Here is a 20405-nt window from a genome sequence, read left to right on the forward strand (position 1 = left end):
CTACGCCCCTAATTCCTACCTCCCCCAGGCACACTCTACCACCTCAGTTACCATTCAGTTAATCCTTATGGGGGCAGGAGGAGGTTAACTCACTGATTGAGTTAAGATTCTCACAACCCAATCATTTCTCCTTTGTGCATTGTCTCATGTGAGGTTTTGGAAGACACTTCACATCCAAACCATAATAAGCATCAATAAAAAATAGAGGGCGGAAAAAAATGAAGAAATGTCAAACTCATGAGATTATAAGAGCTTTTTCTCTTCAGTGTCTTCCTCATGTCCCTGAGCAGCTCAGAGAGTGTGCTTCTTTCCCAAGGTCCTGAAGCCTTTCCATGTCACCTTACAAGATAAACTGGAACAGAAAGGGGAGTGTCACTCCAGTGATACTTCTCCCCAGCACCCGTGCAGTCAAGCCCTCTGTGTCTTCTGCTCCAGGTCTTTAGGAGGGGGAATGTCAGGCAGATGAAATTTGACTCCCATCCCACAGTAATTTCTCAGGCTGTCCAGAAGAGGCATAAGGAAAACACAATTACAAACAACCATAATCATCACCCCTATTTCTCACCAAGAAGCTTGGAGTTCTGCCCAATCTAGAGATAATAGAAGATGAACATCTACCTTCTACATGGTCGTCAGCTTATCACACCATCTTGTTTATCAGAAATACAGTCCCTGGATGAAAAAAGAAGATTCCACAATTCTTGACCAGGTGTACTAAGGGACCCAACAACTATGCACCTTTGTGATTATCTCCAATGTTACCATTTCTGCAGCCAAAGCTGATCACAGTGTCCACCCAGGTACAGCTCCTCCAGCCTCCTAATACCCTGCACTGGGGCTCAAGATGGTAATCTCATTACCTGCTTAAGCAAATCTCAGTTTAAACCACCAAGAGGTTTAGTTTTCTGCCTTGACAAGCCACCAGAGCATGCTTGCCTTCTCTAGGGATGCTATTGGCAATTTAATGCCGGGGAATAGTTAATTAAAGAGACTTTGGAGAGAATAGCATTGCTAGGTGGCACTACTAGACAAAACAGCAGATCTACCAGAAATGGCTTTGTTCATTTATTTCAGCCTGGACTATGCAAGACTGGCAAACCTTTGAAGTAGAGCTGCGATGGTGGAGGAACTAAAGAAAGATGTGCCAAACCGCTTTCTCTTGATCTCCTACTACTCCACTGATCTTCCTTATGTCTAAAATCTGCATAGTACAGGAATGTAACCACATCAATGTTTACAGCAGCACAATTCACAATAGTCAGATTATGGAACCAGTTCAGATGCCTATCAATAGATGAGTGGATTTAAAAATGTGGTATACATACACAGCAGAGTTTTATTTAGCCATAAAGAAGAATGAAATTATGGAGTTTACCAGCAAATGGATGGAAATGGAGAATATTGCACTAAGTGAAATAAGCCAGACTCAGAAAAATCAAGAGTTGAATGTTTTCCCTCATATGCAGAAGCTAGAGCAAAAATAAGGGGGGAAAAGGAGGATCATATTTAAAGATATAAGGAATGCATAAAGACATAAGGAATTTCAGTAGAGTAGAAGGAGATCAAGAGAGAGGGAGGAAGGACAGGAAAGGGGAGAATATGCAGAATCTATATAACAAAATCATGCTATGTCATATATAAATATAGGGAAATCTGCCTTTCTGTATATGTAGAAAGCATCAATAAAAAACAAACAAATGGGGCTGAGGTTGTGGCTCAGTGGTAGAGCGCTCGCCTAGCATGTGCGAGGCACTGGGTTTGATCCTCAGCCCCACATAAAAATAAAAACAAATAAAAATAAAAGGTATTGTGTCCAACTACAACTAAAAAAATATTTAAAAACCAAACAAATAAATAAATGAATGAGAGAAAGGAAGATCAGTAAAGTAGAGGAAGGAGAATTGTGGAGGGAGGAGAAGAGGGAACGTGAAGGATAGGGTAATGGGTCTGAAATGGAGGAAATCAAGTCAAATTGCATGTATGAGTTTGTCAAAATGAATCCAACTATTATGTTTAACTATAATACTTAAAAAAAAGAATAGTTAAGAAAGGAGTAAAGTTCATATTGCCCCAGAACCAAACACTACTTTATTAAAACAACCCTTTGATATTTGCTAATGGCAGCTCTGTTTAGAACACCCTCTTAAGAACAGTAACCAACACAAAATCTGATGCTTTTTAGGCATTCAAGAAACTTAAAAGGTAGCTGCACATAAGAATCTAACTCACAAAAAGTTGAAAATTATAGGATGTTAGTGTTGGAGGGACATGGCCTACAATAAGCACCTAAGATACTTAGTATCACTAGTCATTAAGGAAAAGTCAATAAAATCCCACTAAGATATCATTTCAAAATAATAGGATGGCTTTAATAAAAAGAAAAAGAAAACAACAAATTTTGTGAGGATGTAGAGAAACAGGAATCCTTATATACCACTGGTGGGCATGCTCAAGAGTGCAATCACTTTGGAAAACAGTTTGGCAGGTCTGCCAGAGAAACACAGAACTATGTGATCCAGCAATTCCTCTACCAGGCATATGAAAATATACATCTACATAAACACATGTACCTGCATGTTCACAGCAACATTAGTCATAATAGCCGAAGGAAAAACAACCCAAATTCCCATTAACTGATGAATATGGATAAATAACATGTGATATGCCCATATAATGAAATATTATTTGGCAATAAAAAGAGACAAATTTCTGATACGTGCTATCACACCTATGAATCCTGAAAACACTATGCTAAGTGAAAGCAGCCAATCACAAAATACCACATATAAAATGTCCAGAAGAGTCAAAGCTATATAGACAGAAGAGTCAAAGAGTCAAAGCTATATAGACTAACATGGCTGCCTAGGGATTGATGTTGCAGGATGATAAGGGAAGTAACTGCTAATATATTTTTGGAGAGACAATGGAATGTTCTAAAATTGATTGTGGTGATAGTTGCACAACATTGAATATACTCAAAACCATGGTTTGTATACTTTAAATGGATTAGTTGCATAGTATACGAACTACATCTCCATCTCTTCATTGTACAGGTTAATAAATTTTAAAATAGAAATGCCAAATTATAATCGTTTCTGAAGAAAATCTTCTCAAAATGCATGACCCAATTTCCCATGTTCTTAAACAAAATAGGTTGAACAATATTTACTTCTTTCTGATGAGTCAGAGACATATAAAAATTAATTATTGTGCCCTCACACTGATGCCCTCAGGAACCATGTAAACTTGGGCTTCCCGGTCTCCTGTCGTTTGAGTATTCTTCTGTTTTTATTATAGCTTTCTCTGTCTTGTTTTGGGACTGGAGGTGTTAATTTCTTGCTATAGCATTACTGCAATGTGTCTCTCAAACAGTGTCCCACACTGTACGAATGCAGAGAAAGGAAAAAAGTAAATCTGTTAAAAATGTGACTTTGGGAACTGGAGGTGTAGCTCAGTGGTAGAGAGTTTGCTTAGCAGGCACTAGACTCTGGAATTGATCCTCAATACCATTAAAAAAAAAGTTACTTTGGTGAAGAGTAAACAGACTCCCAGGGGGAGCATGGAAGCATTCCCAAGTGTAAGAAGACTGAGCATCTCTAGTTTCAATTACTTTCCAACACTGGTGTTGGAAGTATTGTTCAAGTGTTTGCTTCCTTCCAGCTCTCAGCTGCCTTCTGAGTTATCACTGGTAAACTGCCAGATGTGATGGTCATTATGATTAGTAGTAAATGTTTTTCTACTAGAATAATTTTTTTTTGTTGTTGTTGTTCCAGGGATTAACCCAGAGGGAGTTAAACTGAGCCACATCCAGCCGTTTTTTAGGGACAAGGTCTCACTAAATTGCTTAGTGTCTCACTAAGTTGCTGAGGCTGGCTTTGAACTTAAAATCCTCCTGCTTCATCCTCCCAAACCACTGGGGTTACAAGCATGCGCCACTGCTCCTGTCTTTTCAACTTTTAATAAAGGCACATCTAGTGGTAATATTTGATAGAGAAAAGATACTTTACTCATCTGGGACCCTTGAGTTTGAGGGCTTAGTGTCCTCCCCTTTTCTATCATTAAGAGAGATTTTTCAGACTCTGTAGCATTGGAATTTTTTTATTACTTTTTAATAAAAAGTAATATGAAAGAGAGAGAAGTGATATCATTTTTGCACTTTTATTTTACAAATCATCACACATCCACGTAAAGTTAATTATAAGAACAATAGTGCTGTTTTGATTAACATAAAGGCTGGAAATCGTCATTTAGGGTTGAAAACAGCAGTTGCATAAACTTCAGCACCCATTTATTTTTGTGCTTTGTTGACTTTAACACAATATCGAAAAAAGCCTGATTCAGCTGGGCAAAGTGGCACATGCCTGTAATCTCAGGAACCCAGGAAACTGAGGCAGGAGAATTTTAAGTTCAAAGCCAGCCTCAGCAATTTAGCGAGGTTTTTAGCAACTTAGCGAGACTCTGTCCCAAAATAAAAAGTAAAAAGGGCTGGGGATATGTCTCAGTGGTTAAGTGCCCCTGGGTTCAATCCTAGGTCAAAAAAAACCCTGATTCACAGAGCAAATGCAAATCATAGGCTGTATTTTGAATGTCTTTTCTTGCCATCTCAGGAATAAAAATTGATTCAGTAGCTTGGATATATTTGCTGAAAATATTTCATGCAAACTTAATATTACATATCTAATAACTCCTCACTTTGCTTGTGATAAATATAAAAACCAAACAAAAACCATTCAAATCGTTTAATAAGTACTAAAATGCTAAGAAAACATTAGTGAGGGCTTGACAGGTTAACCATTTATTTGTTATTACATAACTGACCTAAGCCCGAGTTAAAGAAGTTGCCAAGCAAATATGCCTACAGCTTGACTAAAATTTAATTGAGTCTGGTACACGTGTGTTGAAGTGGTACACTGGAGCTTGTACAATTTTTTTGTGTACATGCACCTACAGGCCAAACTTTTAATAGTTCAAAGGGCTGGGGGTTTAGTTCAGTGTTAAAGCACTTGCCCACTATTTCTAAGCCCGAAGGTTCAATCTCTAGCACGACAAAAAGAGACCTGAGAGCCACAAATTTGCTAAAGAATGGTCTATTCATAGCAATTCAGAAGAAGCTTCTTCCAAGGCATACTTAAAACTGAGACTCACAAAGGTTAAAGGAACTCACCCAGAGCTGGGGATGGAACTCTGTGGTTAGAGTGCTTGCCTGGCATGCACAAAACCCTGGGTTCAATCTTCAGCACCACAATAGAACAAAACTGGGTATTAACAATGTCTCTAAATTATTGAAATATATTAAATAATATTCCTTCTGTCAAAAAAGGCAGGAATGTATAAAAATGGATTTGAAGTACATTTTCATACAACTGAAAAACCCAGTCTGGCATTTACACAGATAAGAATTCACTGTATTTAATTGGTTTGATCCAAGAATGTTTGATAAACAGACTGATCCTAAATAGACTCAAGATCTTTGTTCTTGTGCTTAACTTTGAAATAAGGAGTTATCTTTCCAAAAATTGTCTGGTATTGTAAATTTCACAAATTTTACCACTACCCCTCCTATTACCCCCCAGTTTAGCTCTAAATCCAGAGACTCCAGATTCTGGGGCTTGAGCCTAGTCCTCAATCCTAATAGTATCTTGAAGAGACTAATAGTATCTTAGCCTGCTCCACTGGCCCTACTGTAATGGCTTCAAAGGAAAGGAGGGGTGGAGCTCTTTTAAAATCTTCCTTCCTTCTATCCTTCCTTTCTGTACTAGTACACAGGGCCTCACACATGCTCATCAAGCACTCTTACTACTGATCTAAAACCCCATGCCTTTTATTTTATTTTGAAATAAATTCTCACTAAACTGCTCAGAATTGGCCTCTATCTTGCCATCCTCCTGTTCCAGCCTCCAGAGAAGCTGGGATCAGAGGATGTATGTGCTACTACACCAGGCAATATTGTTCCTGATTTCTTAATGTCAGACAAAAACTACTTATTCCCTAACAATTAGAAGATATTATTTCTAGTCCAGTGATTTTGGGGTGATCCCAAAGCAGATTTTTTGCACAGGCTATTTCATTCCAAGAATGAGATTTGAAATCTCAATCCATGAGGAAATGGTTAAAAATTAGTTATATACAAACAACAATAGGTATTAGCAAACAAAGGGATTCTCTGGGGGCAACACAATCATCAAATTTTCATTTATTTGCCTACAAGTGAGCTGCAACAACTGTAATTTGTGTACATGTACCTACAGGCCAAAGTTTTAAGAGTTCAGAGGGCTGGGGGTGTAGTTCAGTGTTGCTAAAGAATGGTAGTTAGATAACTGAATTTATTCATTTATTCATCTAATTGTGCATTATTAAATACTATGATTTTAACCTGATGTAATACAGACACTTGTTTTAGCAAATAACAGATTATGGTTATATGTTTAAAGGGTTCATATTTTTTAGAAGTATACACAAAAACATTGGATATTAAAGTGAGATGATTGCTGAGATTTACTTCAATATCATCCAGTTTGGAAAGAGAGGAGGTTGGGCATTTATGCTTTTCTTTTTCTTTTTTCAGTGCTGAGGATTGAACCCAGGGCCTTACGTATGCTAGGCAAGTGCTGCACCACTGAGGTACATCCCCAGTCCACAGGTTGGGCATTTTATAGAAGAAATAAAATAAGATCAAATAAGATTTGATAATTAAAGAAGCTGAGTGGTGAGTACTTGGCAGTTCATTATACTATGTTCTCTAGTTTTGTTTAATGTTTAAAATTTACTTAAATGAAAAAAAAAAATTATAAATCCAAATACTCATTCAGGACAGTGAAAAGACAAGTGGCACAGAATCAGTTATCTTTGAAGCAAAATTCAAACAGATCTAAACTGGGGAAGTCCCTATTCTGCCTCCCAAATCTGTGTATGAAACCAGACAGACCAAGCTCCTTTCCTGCTTGGCGAGGACAAATTTTAACCTGCCTACCCTAATAAGAAACGTAAAATAAAGATATTCTAACAACTCCATCCTGACATTTCAGCAGCAATAAATAAATTATATAACACCCAAGAAAGATATAAGGCCCAATTGGCGCCAGATTTATATCTATTTATTTAAAGAAAAGTTTTGGTGTTCCCCAAACCACAATAAACAAGTAGCTGAATTCAAGTCATTCACAGCAAGTGTGATGAAAGCATGCCTGTAATCCCAGAGACTGGGGAGGCAGAGGCTGGAGGATCCCAAGTTCAAGGGCAGCTTCAGCAACTTAGTGAGATCCTGTCTCAAAGTAAAAAATAAAAAGGACTGGAGATGTAGCTCCGTGGTAAAGAACCCCTGGTTTCAAGCCCCAGTAAAAAGCTAAACAAAACAAAAAGACACGCATGTTATTTTTTCTCCTTTCTTTGGAACCACTGTTGCATGTATAGCACGCTAATAATACCTGTTTGGTCTACCTACTGGTTAGTTCAGCGCTGAGCCCAACTATCTCTGGGGTAGGAATTTAAGAGGGAGAATGGGAGGCTGATAATACCCTGTCTCAAAATAAAAAATGAAAAGGGCTTTTATGTGGCTGAGTGGTTAAGTGCCCCCAGGTTCAGTCCCTAGTATCAAAAAAAAAAAAAAAAAAAAGTTTATCTAACTTCTCATCTTCTGGCATAGTCATACTTAGCAAAGGGCATGTTGTTGACCTTTCCTCCAATTCTCTACCTCAAATGCTTCAGTACTTCAGTTGGTATTACTTATGCCCTTTAGGACTTTTCTTTGAGCCTTTCTGTGAACTGTGTGTCCTAGTCACTGTGTGCTGGTCACTGTTTAACAATTAGATCTCTGAAAATAAAGCCCTTGGCTGTCTGGCCTCTGGAGATAGTCTGCATGATGTTTATTCCTTGCTTTACCCTAAAGGCATCTCTCTTGATGACACTGTCCCCTTTCTGTGTTGAATATGTATCTACTTTCCTAAATAAACTTCTGTCGATGCCTTTGGGGTTAAAAAGTGAAAATAAAGCTTTGATTTTCAGTTGTTTGCTAATTTCCATGATGTAAATATACCTATCATAGCCAAAGATCTTGTTTATTTATTTATTTTTTTGGTACTGATGACCAAACCCAGGGGTGCTTTACCACTGAGTTACATCCCCCCACCCACCCCCCGTCCAAAGATCTTTTTAAAAAAATTTTTTTTTTGTAGTTATAGATGGAAAGAATGCCTTGATTTTAATTGTTTATTTTTATATGGTACTAAGGATCAAACACAGTGCCTCACACATACTAGGTGAATGCTCTGCCAGTGAGCTACCAACCCCAGCCCATCTTGAGTGCAGAGTTAGGAAAACTTCTATATGATCAGATCCCAGAGGCAGGAAAAACATCACTGTAATTTGCCTAGGATAATTCCAGTATATGTCTGTGGTCCTGACATAATTAATTATGGTACCCCTATTACTATTTAAAAATGCTAATGAAATATTACATGGTAACCCCAAAGAATAAATCACATTTGGACCCTTTCTCATAGTGAACATTTTCTGCAAAAGGAAAAGGACCATCCAGACTTATACTACCTTTTTAGTATATAACATCCTAAATATATAACATCCATTTCATTTTTTTTCATCAAACATAGGTAATAGTTGCGGACAGATATGGTGGTGTGTGTCTGTGATCCCAGCTACTTGGAGGTTAAGGCAAGAAGACCACTAGTTTGAGGCCAGTCTGGGCAATAGAACAAGACCTCATCTCAAAATAAATTAATTAAAATTTAAATTTAAAAAATATGGAGTTGGGTAAGTATGAATAGCAAACAGAATCAACTAACTCTCCCATGCAGTTTCTTGACTTCTGGAACTACTATGGCATCTGAGTAAAATCAAATTAGGCAACTGGCTTCAAGTTACACTCAGCTTAGAGTCATGTGAAACTGGATATCACATCCAGAGTCTAGCATGGTGCCTTGGCCCAAAGGAGTAAAATCTCATTAGTTCCTGTAGACCTCACAGGAATGATTAAATCTCAGAGTTCAAGGTCACCTAGGTCAATACTTCTTTGATCTCCTTTATAACAATCCCCAATCTCCTTTAGAACAATCTTCTTCCAGTCTTGCTTTAAATCTTGCCAGCCATGTAATACAATTCCACATACGGGAATCTAGCAGGAAAGTGTACAGGACTTGACTCTTCAGAGGGTAGGATCCAGAGTTATGACAATACAGTTATCATTAAATATTTAATGTGCTGTCCTGTAAAAGATGGATAAGATATATTGTATCCTCAAGGAACAGAAGTTATAGCAAGGCAGATCCATAGTATAAGGAAGAAAATCTAATGCCACTACCAATAACAATGGCTAATGTTTATGAAGTACTTACATTTTGCTCCAACCCTCACTATACTGCTGATTCATATCAGACTTAAGGTCAACTAAATCCATCCCTGCCTCTTTCACACCTAGACAATCTACCTGGGGCTATAAAGAAGTTGTTTGTAGGGGCTGGGGATGTGGCTCAAGCGGTAGCGCGCTCGCCTGGCATGCATGCGGCCCGGGTTCGATCCTCAGCACCACATACCAACAAAGAGAACTAACTAAATAAATAAATATTAAAAAAAAATTATAAAAAAAAAAAGTTGTTTGTATAGAAACTCCAGAGGTTTCCAAGTAACTGGCACTGCCTGGGCTGGCTAAAGTTTACAGAGGTTCATGCAGGTCATCTGTTCTGAACCTCCCCTATCTAAAAAGTTTCTACAGCCTCAGATTCAGCAAAGGGCGAAGAAGGCCCACCTGCTAATACTAAAGGCAACGGGCAGAAATATCCATCTCATTCCTCATTGGCCAGAATGAAGATGGCAAGCCCATTTTTCCCAATCCCTAGAGAATAAGCTTAAAAGATGACCTAAGAACTAGATGCAGATGTTCTGAATTCTGAAGTCTTGTTCAATTCATGTGGCTCTTAGAGAGGAAGAGTGCTCATCTTTCTAATCCTTTTCATCTTTTGTGCATATTTGTCTCACACCAGGGCTAAGATATCAGTCAAGATCAAAGAAAGACACTTCCTTTTTAAAAAAATAACTTTGTCCTGACACTACATTAGCAGACAAATAAATTACACATTCTTCTTATTGACTAAGTTGACTTGCAATGGGGGTATTCCATGAATGTGACAACAAGATCAAGACACAGACCATATACCCAGCTTCTAGAAACATTAGCAGGCATTAGGGAAGCTTCCTTTCAGAAGGTATCTCACCTAAGGCCATAGTGCTAGTAAGTATTGAAATGAGAACTTGAATTCAGCTCTGATGGCTCCAAAGATCTTTCCATTGCAGAATACTTACTTCCTGGGAACTCACCAGGATCCTACGCAGCAGAGTCAAAACCCTGAGCTCTCAGTAAAATAATAGTACTCATCTCACAGGGTGCTGGGAATACTTGATAAAATAACCCATGTAAAGTGGTTGGTGCCTCACATAACAAGTTAAGTTCTCCTTCATATTGGTTGTTTTACTCCCCTAGACACATAGGTGAGCTCATTGCCAAAGTTGTACAGATTGCATATATCTATCTTTTCAGAAATTTTTACAAACCAAATTTCCTATTCCCAACATAAGTAATAGTCTTATTGTGGTAGAAGTCAGCTGGCAGTGGAAACAGGCTTGAGTTTAAATTTGGGTCCTACTGGCCAGGTATGGTAGCGCAAGCCTGTAATCCCAGTGACTGGGAGGCTGAGGCAGGAGGATCACAAGTTTCAGGCTAGCCTCAGCAACTTAGCAAGACCTTAAGCAATTTAGTGAGACCCATCTCAAAATAAAAAATAAAAAGGGCTAGGAATGTGGCTCAGTGGTTAGACATCCCTGGGTTCAACCCCCAGTACCAAATAAATAAATAAATAAATAAAATGAGAATACACACATGTGTTTGTTAAAGCACATTCAGAACAAGGGGCACTCAGCCATTGCTCAATAATAGTTACCCACATTACTTCCTGAATCAAAGCTGTTACTTTAAGGACCCACTGTTGTCATGAGTTTCCACCCTCTTTCCAAACTACAGAGATCATAATTTAATGTAACTGTCTCTAAAAATAACAGTCCCACCCTTTTGAATCATATGCTGCTCTCAAATACATTCCCAAGGAGAAAATACGCATACAAATGCACACACTCATTCACACACATGCACACATGTGACTAACCAACTCTAAGCATCTAAAATATGCCATGAATTAGGTATTGAGATACCAATTTTGACAGCTGCACTATCTAGAGAAAAGGTCTACTTAAAAATTCTGTACACCACACTGGGTACACCAAACAGTTTCCATAACTGATTCAGAATATTGTGATCCCAAGATGAATACTGTCTTTCATTCTTTCATGTTAAAGCTAAAGCACATGTAATTGAATATATAAGTCAAACCCTGATCTATTTATGGAAATTTGTATTTTCACTCACACACACACACACACACACACACACACACACAAATCCATGTACCACACACAAAATATTAAGAGTCAGACTGTTACAAAAACAAAAACCTGTCAGTTAAAACCAATACTTCTTTCTTTCCCTACTTATTCTGTCTCCAAAACTATGATGGGCTTTGTTTTGCTCACTTGTTAAATATCCCATATGTTAAGAATTAAAGCATTACTTCCATCTTTGGTTACCAAACCAAATAAAATATGTTCTGTATTAATGTTGAAATTCACTTACAGGTCTTTTGGAGGAAAAGTGGTGTTCACACGTTTAACAGAATCCTGATCTTTAACACTTAGACACTGGACACCTGGGCCTTAAACTCTTAATCCTTACTTCAAATGTACATTGTACCATTCATAATGTAATTTTGACAAACTTGAAAATCATTCTTTTGAATCCATGGGAGAATTGGTTCCAAGACTCCTCAGAGATACCAAAATTCTCCAACACTCAAATCCCTTAAATAAAATAGCACAGTATTTGCATATAAACTATGCACATTCTCTTGTATACTTTTATTTATTTATATCTATTTATTTTTTGCAGCACTCAGGATTGAACCCATGGGTACTCTACCACTGAACTACATCCCTAGCCATTTTTCAATTTTTATTTTGAGACAGGATCTCACTAAGTTGTGGAGACTGGCCTTGAACTTCCAATCCTCCTGCCTCAGTCTCCAGAGTAGCGGGGATCAAAGGTGTTCGCCAATGTGTCTGGCTCATATACTTTAAATCAGCTCTAGATTATTTGTAATACCTAACACAAAGCAAATACTATATGAATAGTTTTTAGGCAGCATTGTTAAGGGAATAATGACAAGAGAAAAATCTGTACATGTTTAGTGTAAATGCACTTTCTTTTCCAAATATTTTTGATCTAGAATGGGTTAAATACATGGACCCAGACTCTCTGGGTCAAGTGTATTCACCTATCTTAGAAAATAATTTATTAGAAAGAGTTATGTACACCACCCCAAAAGTAAAGGCTGAATGTTTTCTGTGATGATCTGTAACGGGGATGGGGGCGGATCATGGGGGGAAGGGAGGAACTTTAGATAGGCTAAAGGGAAGGGAGGGGGAGTAGGATGATGGAATGCGATGGACATCATTACCGAAGTACATGTATGAAGACACAAATGGTATAACTCTACTTTATGTACAACCAGAGACCTGAAAAAATGTGTCTATATGTGTACTATGAATTGAAATGCATTCTGCTGTCATGTATAACAAATTAGAATAAATAAATATTTAAAAACCAAAAAAAGAGTTATGTACAAAAATTGCTTTCTAATACAGTAAAATATTCCAAGTCTAATCAAGAATCAAAACTACAATGTTTGAACTAGTAATTCAAAAACTGGATGCATAACCAGGCATGGTGACACACACCTGTAATCTCAGCAACTTGGGAAGCTGAGGCAGGAGGATCACAAGTTTGAGGCCAGCCTCAGCAATTTAGTGAACTCCTACGTCAAAATTTTAAAAAATAAATAAAAATAAAAAGGAGGGGGAATGTGATTCAATGGTAAAACACCCCTGGGTTTAATCCCTAATGGGGGGAAAATAAGAAAAGAAAAAAAAGTCAGTTTAAGGTTATATCTGCCAGTTCAACTGTCATGTTCTGTGGATTAAGGGTGGGCAGTACTTAGTGTGGTGATGGTGATGACAGCTGACATGTATAAATAATGGCTACATTCCACACAGGAATCTAAATTCTTTACTTATATTAGCTAGTTTTGTCCTCACATCAACTCCACAGTAGTAGTATTAGCTCCACTTTATTAGTATTGAAACAAACATAAAGGTCAAGTAATGGGCTCTGATGATCAAGCTGAGTTTCAAATCCAAGTCCTTTAGGTGGCTGGTTTTATACTACACATTAGACATTCACAACCTCTTTGTCAGAATGATCATAGCTTCAAAGTATTTGACACACGAACTGACCCATGAGGTGTTATGTAGGTGTGATTCAAAGAATCAATGCAAGAAGTAGACAAGGAATCTCCCTACTGATACTTTATGGAAACTCCATGGAAAGTCTTTTGCCAAAGTCAGCTGCAGAAATGGAAATAGTTATTTCAATGAGATGATGATGTCACTTGTACCATTTTTTTTTCTGTGACATCAAATGCATATATTCACATACTTTTCTTTTGGGAGGGGTGCTGGGGATTGAACCCAGGGCCTCATACATGCTAAACTTGTGCTCTACCACTGAGCTGTAACTTTAGCTTCCTAATCCAATTTTTAGATTACAGAATGGTGAATAGTTTGCACTGAGCAGTCAGGCTTCAATTTTTTAAATAATCTAAAAATATGGAATTGTTTTTCATTATTCCATTCATCATTTTCACGCCTGCAATATTTGAATGCATATTATTACAAATAGAAATACACCTATCCACACAAATATATCTTAATGCCTCTAGTTTGGATAGGGGCAGGCATTTCATGTTGTAAACTAGTAAGTAAAAATTGATTATTTGTCCAGTTTGATGCTTTACCACCAGCATATTTTTAAAGTTCACATTTAAAGGACCCAACTATTTTTTGCAATAATTGTTCATGTATAATTTGTGTTATCTGAAAATAGAAACATGCTTAAATCTAAATACATGCCTCTTTATCAAAGTACCAATTGATTGAACAATATTTCTTTTTTATAAAAAGATATATGAATGTTAATAGGCAAGGTAAAAAAAATTAAACCCTTTCTTTCTTTCTTCTTTTCTTTTTCAGTACTGGGGATTGAACCCATGGGCACTCTATGATTGAGCTATATTGCTGCCTTTTTTTTAATTTTACATTTTACGATAAGGTATAAGTTTCTTAGGGCCTTGCTAAATTGCAAAGACTAGCCATGAACTTACAATCCTCCTGCCTCAGCCTCCAAGTCACTGGGATTACAAATATGTAAATCCAATTTTAGAAGAAATATTGGTAGTAAAATGTGCAGATGTGATTCCCCTGAACTCTGTGAACTTTATTTTAGAAATGTTTGTTCAAATCTGAGAAAAGAAAACATGGTAGGATAATGAAAAGCCAATCTGATGAATCCTTTTAAAACTATGAATAATTCTCATGACTACTTAAAAAAATATTTTTATTTTTGTAAGAAATACACCAATTTAGTTTTTGACACGAAGCACACAGCAGTAAGTTATATTTTCTTATGTATTAAAATAATTCCTATTGGTTTAAAGCACCAAGTTAAGGCTTAGGTTAGTTTTTTTGTCTACAAGCTATTATTTACTTGACCCAAAGAGTATGGGTGCATGTATTTAAGCCACTCTAGAACAAAAATATTTGGAAAAGAAAGTGCATTTACATTAAACATGTACAGATTTTTTCTTGTCATATTTTAAATTCCTTAAAAATTATTTTAAGAGGTGTGTATCCTCAAACACACCATTTGAGCTGGGTGCAGTGCACACACCTGTAATCCCAGCAATTGGAGAGTCTGGGAAGGCTGAGGCAGGAGGATTGAAAATTCAAAGTCAGCCTCAAAAATTTAGCAAGGCCTTAAGCAATTTAGCTAGACTCTGTCTCAAAATGAAAAAATAAAATAATAAAAAGGGGTGAGAATGTAGCTCAGTAGGTTAATTGCCCTTGGGTTCAATCCCCACTACCCAAAACAAAAAAAAATTAGAGTTGATAATACTAACAAAAACTCAATGCAGTTCTCTTTCATTATATTTTAGCTATTTTTTGTTGCAATCTCTATATTTGTAAATATAGATCAGAGAAATAACTAAAATGTGGTTTCAAAAGAAGTAAAACAGATTAATAAACCATAAGCAATCGATATTAAGTCCATCAAAAGAAATTCATTTTCTAACAAGGATCAAAAACAAAACAAAAGTAACGAAAAATCTAGGTGCAACATGCCTTTCTTACAACTACAACTAAAATTGCTGTGTGGTTTCAAAGCTCCACACAAAACTTTAACTTGCAACCTTAACATTTCAGATCTATAAAATACAATCATTGGATTCACCTAAGTTTCTAAGACTTCCCAAAGTCTTAGAAACTTTAATTCAATGCAGAAAAGTTGAGTCAAAAGGAGACAATAAAAGATAAACCGCGAAAAGAAATCCAAAATCTACATAACAACTTTCCTATATCCAAGAATAATCATGTGCAAAAGATGAAAGTTTGAATGCAATCATTTACTTGCATGCATTCTACTTACTTTGCTTTCTGCCATTTATAAGCTTCATTAAAGACACAAAGCAAGTTCAATGAGGTTCGGCTCAGATAAGAAAAAAGTCGTAAACTCGACCTACAAATTTACATGCCAGAACGTCCAGTGGGATAGGTATCCTTTACAAACTACCATTATATATACAAGTTACCGATTGTGAAATAACGCACTTCGGCTCTCTGCACTGTACATTACAATTATAAACCCACCTTCTTCCCCCCCCCCCCCAAAAAAAATCCACCTGCAATCCTCATTGGTCCACATAGTTCCGGCCCACATGGTATCAGTAGGTGTGTCCCTCCCAACAGGCCCTCTTATTGGCTGTGAAAAGAGTTTGATACGCTGTAATTTTGGGGGGAGTGGGTTGTTCAACTCCACGCCTCCAGACTTGAGCTCCCCAGTAGACCCAAGTTACTGGCGGTTACTCTGTGATTCAAAGGGCTAACTGGTCGTACGAGCTGCAATCCCAGAAAGATGCGCCCGCTCTATCCCCACTCCCGGACTCCACCAATTGCTCACAGGCGTGCAATTCCCAGGAACCAATTAGAAGGGTGGGCAGTGCGTTCGCCTTTTATAGAGCAGTGACCTAAGGAGCAGCTCAGACCATGTCCAGTCGGCCCATTATGCGAACACGACCAAACAAGAAGCAGGCTCAATCAATGGTTGGCATCCCTGGGGAAAGAGTCATTCCCGAGCGTTCCCTCCGTGCAGTCCCTGGACCGCAGGTGCTGGGGCGCACAGAGTGCACTGCGGTGCATGCTCCCGCCGTTCCCGGTCCCAGCGCGCTGCGCCTACTTCGCGCTGATGCTCCCCTCCGGGAGGGACTTACGCGGCCTGTTCTTCCTCCCGGAGTCCATCCTCCTCCGAAGCCGGCATTTCTTGGCCGGAGAGTCATGCTGAGCCAGCAGCTGCTGTGGCTGGAGCTCCGACAGGAGCGGGAGGCGTGGGGGCGCCGCGTCGCCGCCGCCCGAGGGGCCCCGGCTGCAAACGAGCGGCGGCTGGACTGGAGGCGGGTGGAAGCCGTTGTGCAGCAGCCCGTTCACGAGGGCTGCGTTGATGCCCGCGGGGGCCCCTGGGGTGTGCGAGGCTGAGCGCTCCGGCTGCCCGCCGCGGTCGCCCATGCTCGGGGCTGGCGGGACAGCGCGCGAGCCCCGGCTCAAGCTGCCTCCCTGGAGGTCATTCTCGGTCGTCTTTATTTCCTCAGATCCTCCCGGCGGCTTCCGATTCAGCAGCCGCAGAGCCGGCGCCCGGGGATGGCGAGCCCAGCGCTCCTCCCCTCCTCCCGCTGACTCCTCCACCTCCTCCACGCCCTCCCCCTCGCGCGCCCGCCCTGCAGCGCCTTCCTGGAGCATGCTGTCCCTGGGCACGGAATCTGGGGTCTCCGTGCACCCCCAGCCGGGGCCCCAGCCACCCACCTCCCCCTGATCCCTGGGCCGCGCGACTTCAAATGTAGCTTCCTCGCCTCCCAGACCTGTCCCTGTCACTGAGCATGCCCAGTCCTGCCCGCCACCGCCACCGCCGAGTTTCAACATGGGGAATGAAGTTCTCTGGGTTTGTAAAGAAGAGATGGGCGGATTGGGCTTTGTATGGCGAGCGAGCTAAAAGGGTACTGGGTGAGGTCGACGCGAGGGATTCAGCAGCTTCAGGAGGAATGTGGGAGGAAGCCAAATATTTGCAGAGGTTTCAGGTTTGCTAATTCTGTCCCCAGTGGGCTAGATACCTTTGCAAGGTCACTTATGTTGCCACTACCCAACCCCCTGCCGCGCGTGAGTGTGTGTGTGTGTGTGTGTGTGTGTGTGTGTGTGCGCGCGCGCGCGCGCCTGCGTTAGGTGACCAAACTACTCAAAGGCCTGAGGAAAGAGAACGATTATTTATAGAAAGGTAGGCAGACTTGGGGAGGAGTGAGATTTCTTTGCTGGCATACACAGACCAAAACCATGTGGTCTCACAAGTTGTCTAGCAAGGAGGAAAACTAGGAATACAGTCAGTGTAAGGACAGTGAAGGACAAAACTGGGTAGGATTAACTGGTGCTGGAAGAGACCAAGAAAACAGAAGCAATCCCAAGCTATAAAAAGCGCTTTCCTCACCCAGAAAGGACCTGAAGAGACAATGTCATGTTATTTATAGAATTAGGAGTTGTCTCTTGTTTTAAGAAGGTAAGGCAGCATTAAAGGGTCATCAACACCATGAGTTTTGGAGTCAGCCCTGGGTTCCAGTTCCAACTCAACCACTGAGCAAACCCAGAGAGACTCATTGCTCAACATACCTGACAACAGGAAACTCAAGGGGGAATGTTCAGTAGGCAGGACAAATTTGGATGGAGAGGATCTTATAAAAATTATGTAATTCGAGGCCTTTGCTTTTGTATTTGTAATGTGGGACATTTGTGGGGAGATTTATCTAAAAGTGCCTGGTTCAATCTTGAAGCACAATAAATGTTCCAAAAACTGTTACATAAAAATTACAGGAGGGGGCTGGGGATGTGGCTCAAGCGGTAGCGCGCTCGCCTGGCATGCGTGCGACCGCCTGGCATGCGTGCGACCTGGGTTCGATCCTCAGCACCACATACCAACAAAGATGTTGTGTCCGCCAAGAACTAAAAAATAAATATTAAAAAAAAATTCTCTCTCTCTCTCTCTCTCCTCTCTCACTCTCTCTTTAAAAAAAAAAAAATTACAGGAGGTCATTGTTGTAAATTAACCTGCTGCATAGACCAGGCTGAATATCAAAATTGTGTTATTCATGTTAAAGTTCCAGGTCACCAAGCTAGAGCTAAGCTGTTTATCTGTCCTTCCTAGGAATCTGGATTAGAGATAACAGTCATAGGCCCAGGATGTTTCTTTGTTGTTGTTGTTGTTGTTTTATTTTGCAATACTGGGGATTGAACCCAAGACCTGGCACATGCGAAGGAAGTGTTCTGCCACTGAGCTCCATCCCCAGCCCAACAAGCCAGTTTTAATTGGCAGTAATGAAGTTCCCTCTGCCTTAACCCTTATGCCAAATAAGTAACCTCATGTTGATTTATTAGTCATTATTGTAGTTTTTCTCTCTGTCCTCCTCTTATAAGAAAAATAACTGAAAGGAGCTATTTACTTTAGTTTTTGTTTCTACTTTCTTCAAGCCCTCCTCTATAGAACCAACTTCCTTTGCCCTGCCTATTGGAACACTATTCTACTTTATGGAATGAAGTGTTGCCCAATTCTGGAATTAAAAATAAATCATCAAATTGTTATGGTTTTGTCCTTTGACAATTATTACCTTTGTTTCGCTTATTTCAGCAATTCACACTTCCTTTCAAGTGAGGGGAACAAATTATGCTCACAGCAATATTCATTGTGTGTAATATTCTTTGTCATTTGTACTTAATCTACAGAGGGCAGTTCCTTCCAGCAGACCTAGAATTGGAGAGTTACAACCATTGGGATACTACAGTGCTCTGGTCCATCCTCTTGGTTTTTGCTTGCTTGTTTTTGCTTTCAAATAAAGAGATCTCAACTCTCTCTGCTTCCCTGACCTCATACTATTTGAAGACAGAGAAATAAACCTAAGGGATCTAGCCCCTGCCTACCTCTCCTGCCTCATCCCAGGCTCTTCCTCCTTTCAGTTCCTTGAACATCTTTCATCTGCTGTTTCCATTGCCTGCAGTTATTTTCCTTCAGACATTTTTGTCTACTAGTCTCACCCCTTAGATCTGCATTTCCACCTCTCATATTCAAAGAATCATCCTGCCCGTTAGGACTATAGGTTTTCCAGCTGTGCTTCCTCCCTAACCCCTATATTCCCTGCATGCCTCCTTATCAGTTTATAACTATAAAATACATCCTATCACTCATTTGTAAATGGTAATAATAAGAGGACTACACTGAGCTAAAATAATGAAATGAATTAATATATGTAAAGTGCCTAGCACATTATAAGTGCTATGAAACAATTGAATTTTATTCTGTTGCTGTTTCCCCCTCCTGTAAGCTCCATTAAGGTAGATGATTCTTTTGTTCATCACTGAATCATTAGGAATCTCTTGGTAATCATTTGTGATTGTGTCAGTGAATTAGGTGGTATTCCACCTAGGCTCCTTCTCACTTTCTACTGTAAATTTGCTAAACATCACTATTGGCCACTTGTCAATATTTAAATACACAATTTTCAAATTTCCACATCATCAAACTGAGTCCTTTGAGAAGCAACTTAACACCAGAGATGCAAGTAGAAGCTTTAGCACTGTGGTACCTCCAAGGACATATTCTCTCCAGCTTGATTCACTGACATGGTGAGGAAGGCTTGAGCCAAGTGGCTCAGACCCAGGCAGGGCAGAAGTACTGGCACAGGGAACAGAACGTCTTCCACCCATGTCCTTTCCCTTACCCTTGTCAAGCTGGTGCCCTGGATCAATTACACCCTGAATGTGGTAAAGAGAAAGCCAGATGGCATCTCACAAGTTTGCTCACGGGAGGTAGGTAAGAGGGTAACTTTGAGCTATGAGCTCCAGGAGGGGCATGGAATAAATAATGTTTGGAAGAACATAAGGAAGGAGAAAATCCAATCCACTTCTCTCCATCCTTCACTCATTAATCCATCAATTTTATATTAAGTGTTTATGAATTGTTGGCACTGAAACATACTGGGAACACAAAGACAAAGTATATGCCTTTACTATCCTCAAAGGGCTTACAACTTACTAGAGAGACAAAAAATATCATTGATATTCCAACATCAACAGTACAGAAGAAAAATTTA

At 39.5% G+C, this 20405-nt stretch overlaps 1 protein-coding gene across 3 annotated transcripts in view; it reads right to left on the reverse strand.

The window, feature by feature from the left end:
• Pank1 (pantothenate kinase 1) overlaps positions 1-19087 on the reverse strand; it is a 65092-nt gene extending 46005 nt beyond the window's left edge. For 2 of the 3 annotated variants that reach the window (XM_026415232.2, XM_026415230.2), the window contains exon 1: positions 16497-19087. In XM_026415232.2, coding sequence (XP_026271017.2) covers positions 16497-17199 — 703 coding nt within the window. In that variant the 5' untranslated portion in view covers positions 17200-19087. Of the gene's footprint in view, positions 1-15655; positions 15776-16496 lie in introns of those variants that run through there. The other variant, XM_077798856.1, reaches the window with a different exon arrangement.
• Between the last annotated feature and the right edge of the window lie 1318 nt (positions 19088-20405).

This window comes from Urocitellus parryii, chromosome 5 (genome assembly GCF_045843805.1).
Source record: "Urocitellus parryii isolate mUroPar1 chromosome 5, mUroPar1.hap1, whole genome shotgun sequence".
NCBI lineage: Eukaryota > Metazoa > Chordata > Mammalia > Rodentia > Sciuridae > Urocitellus > Urocitellus parryii.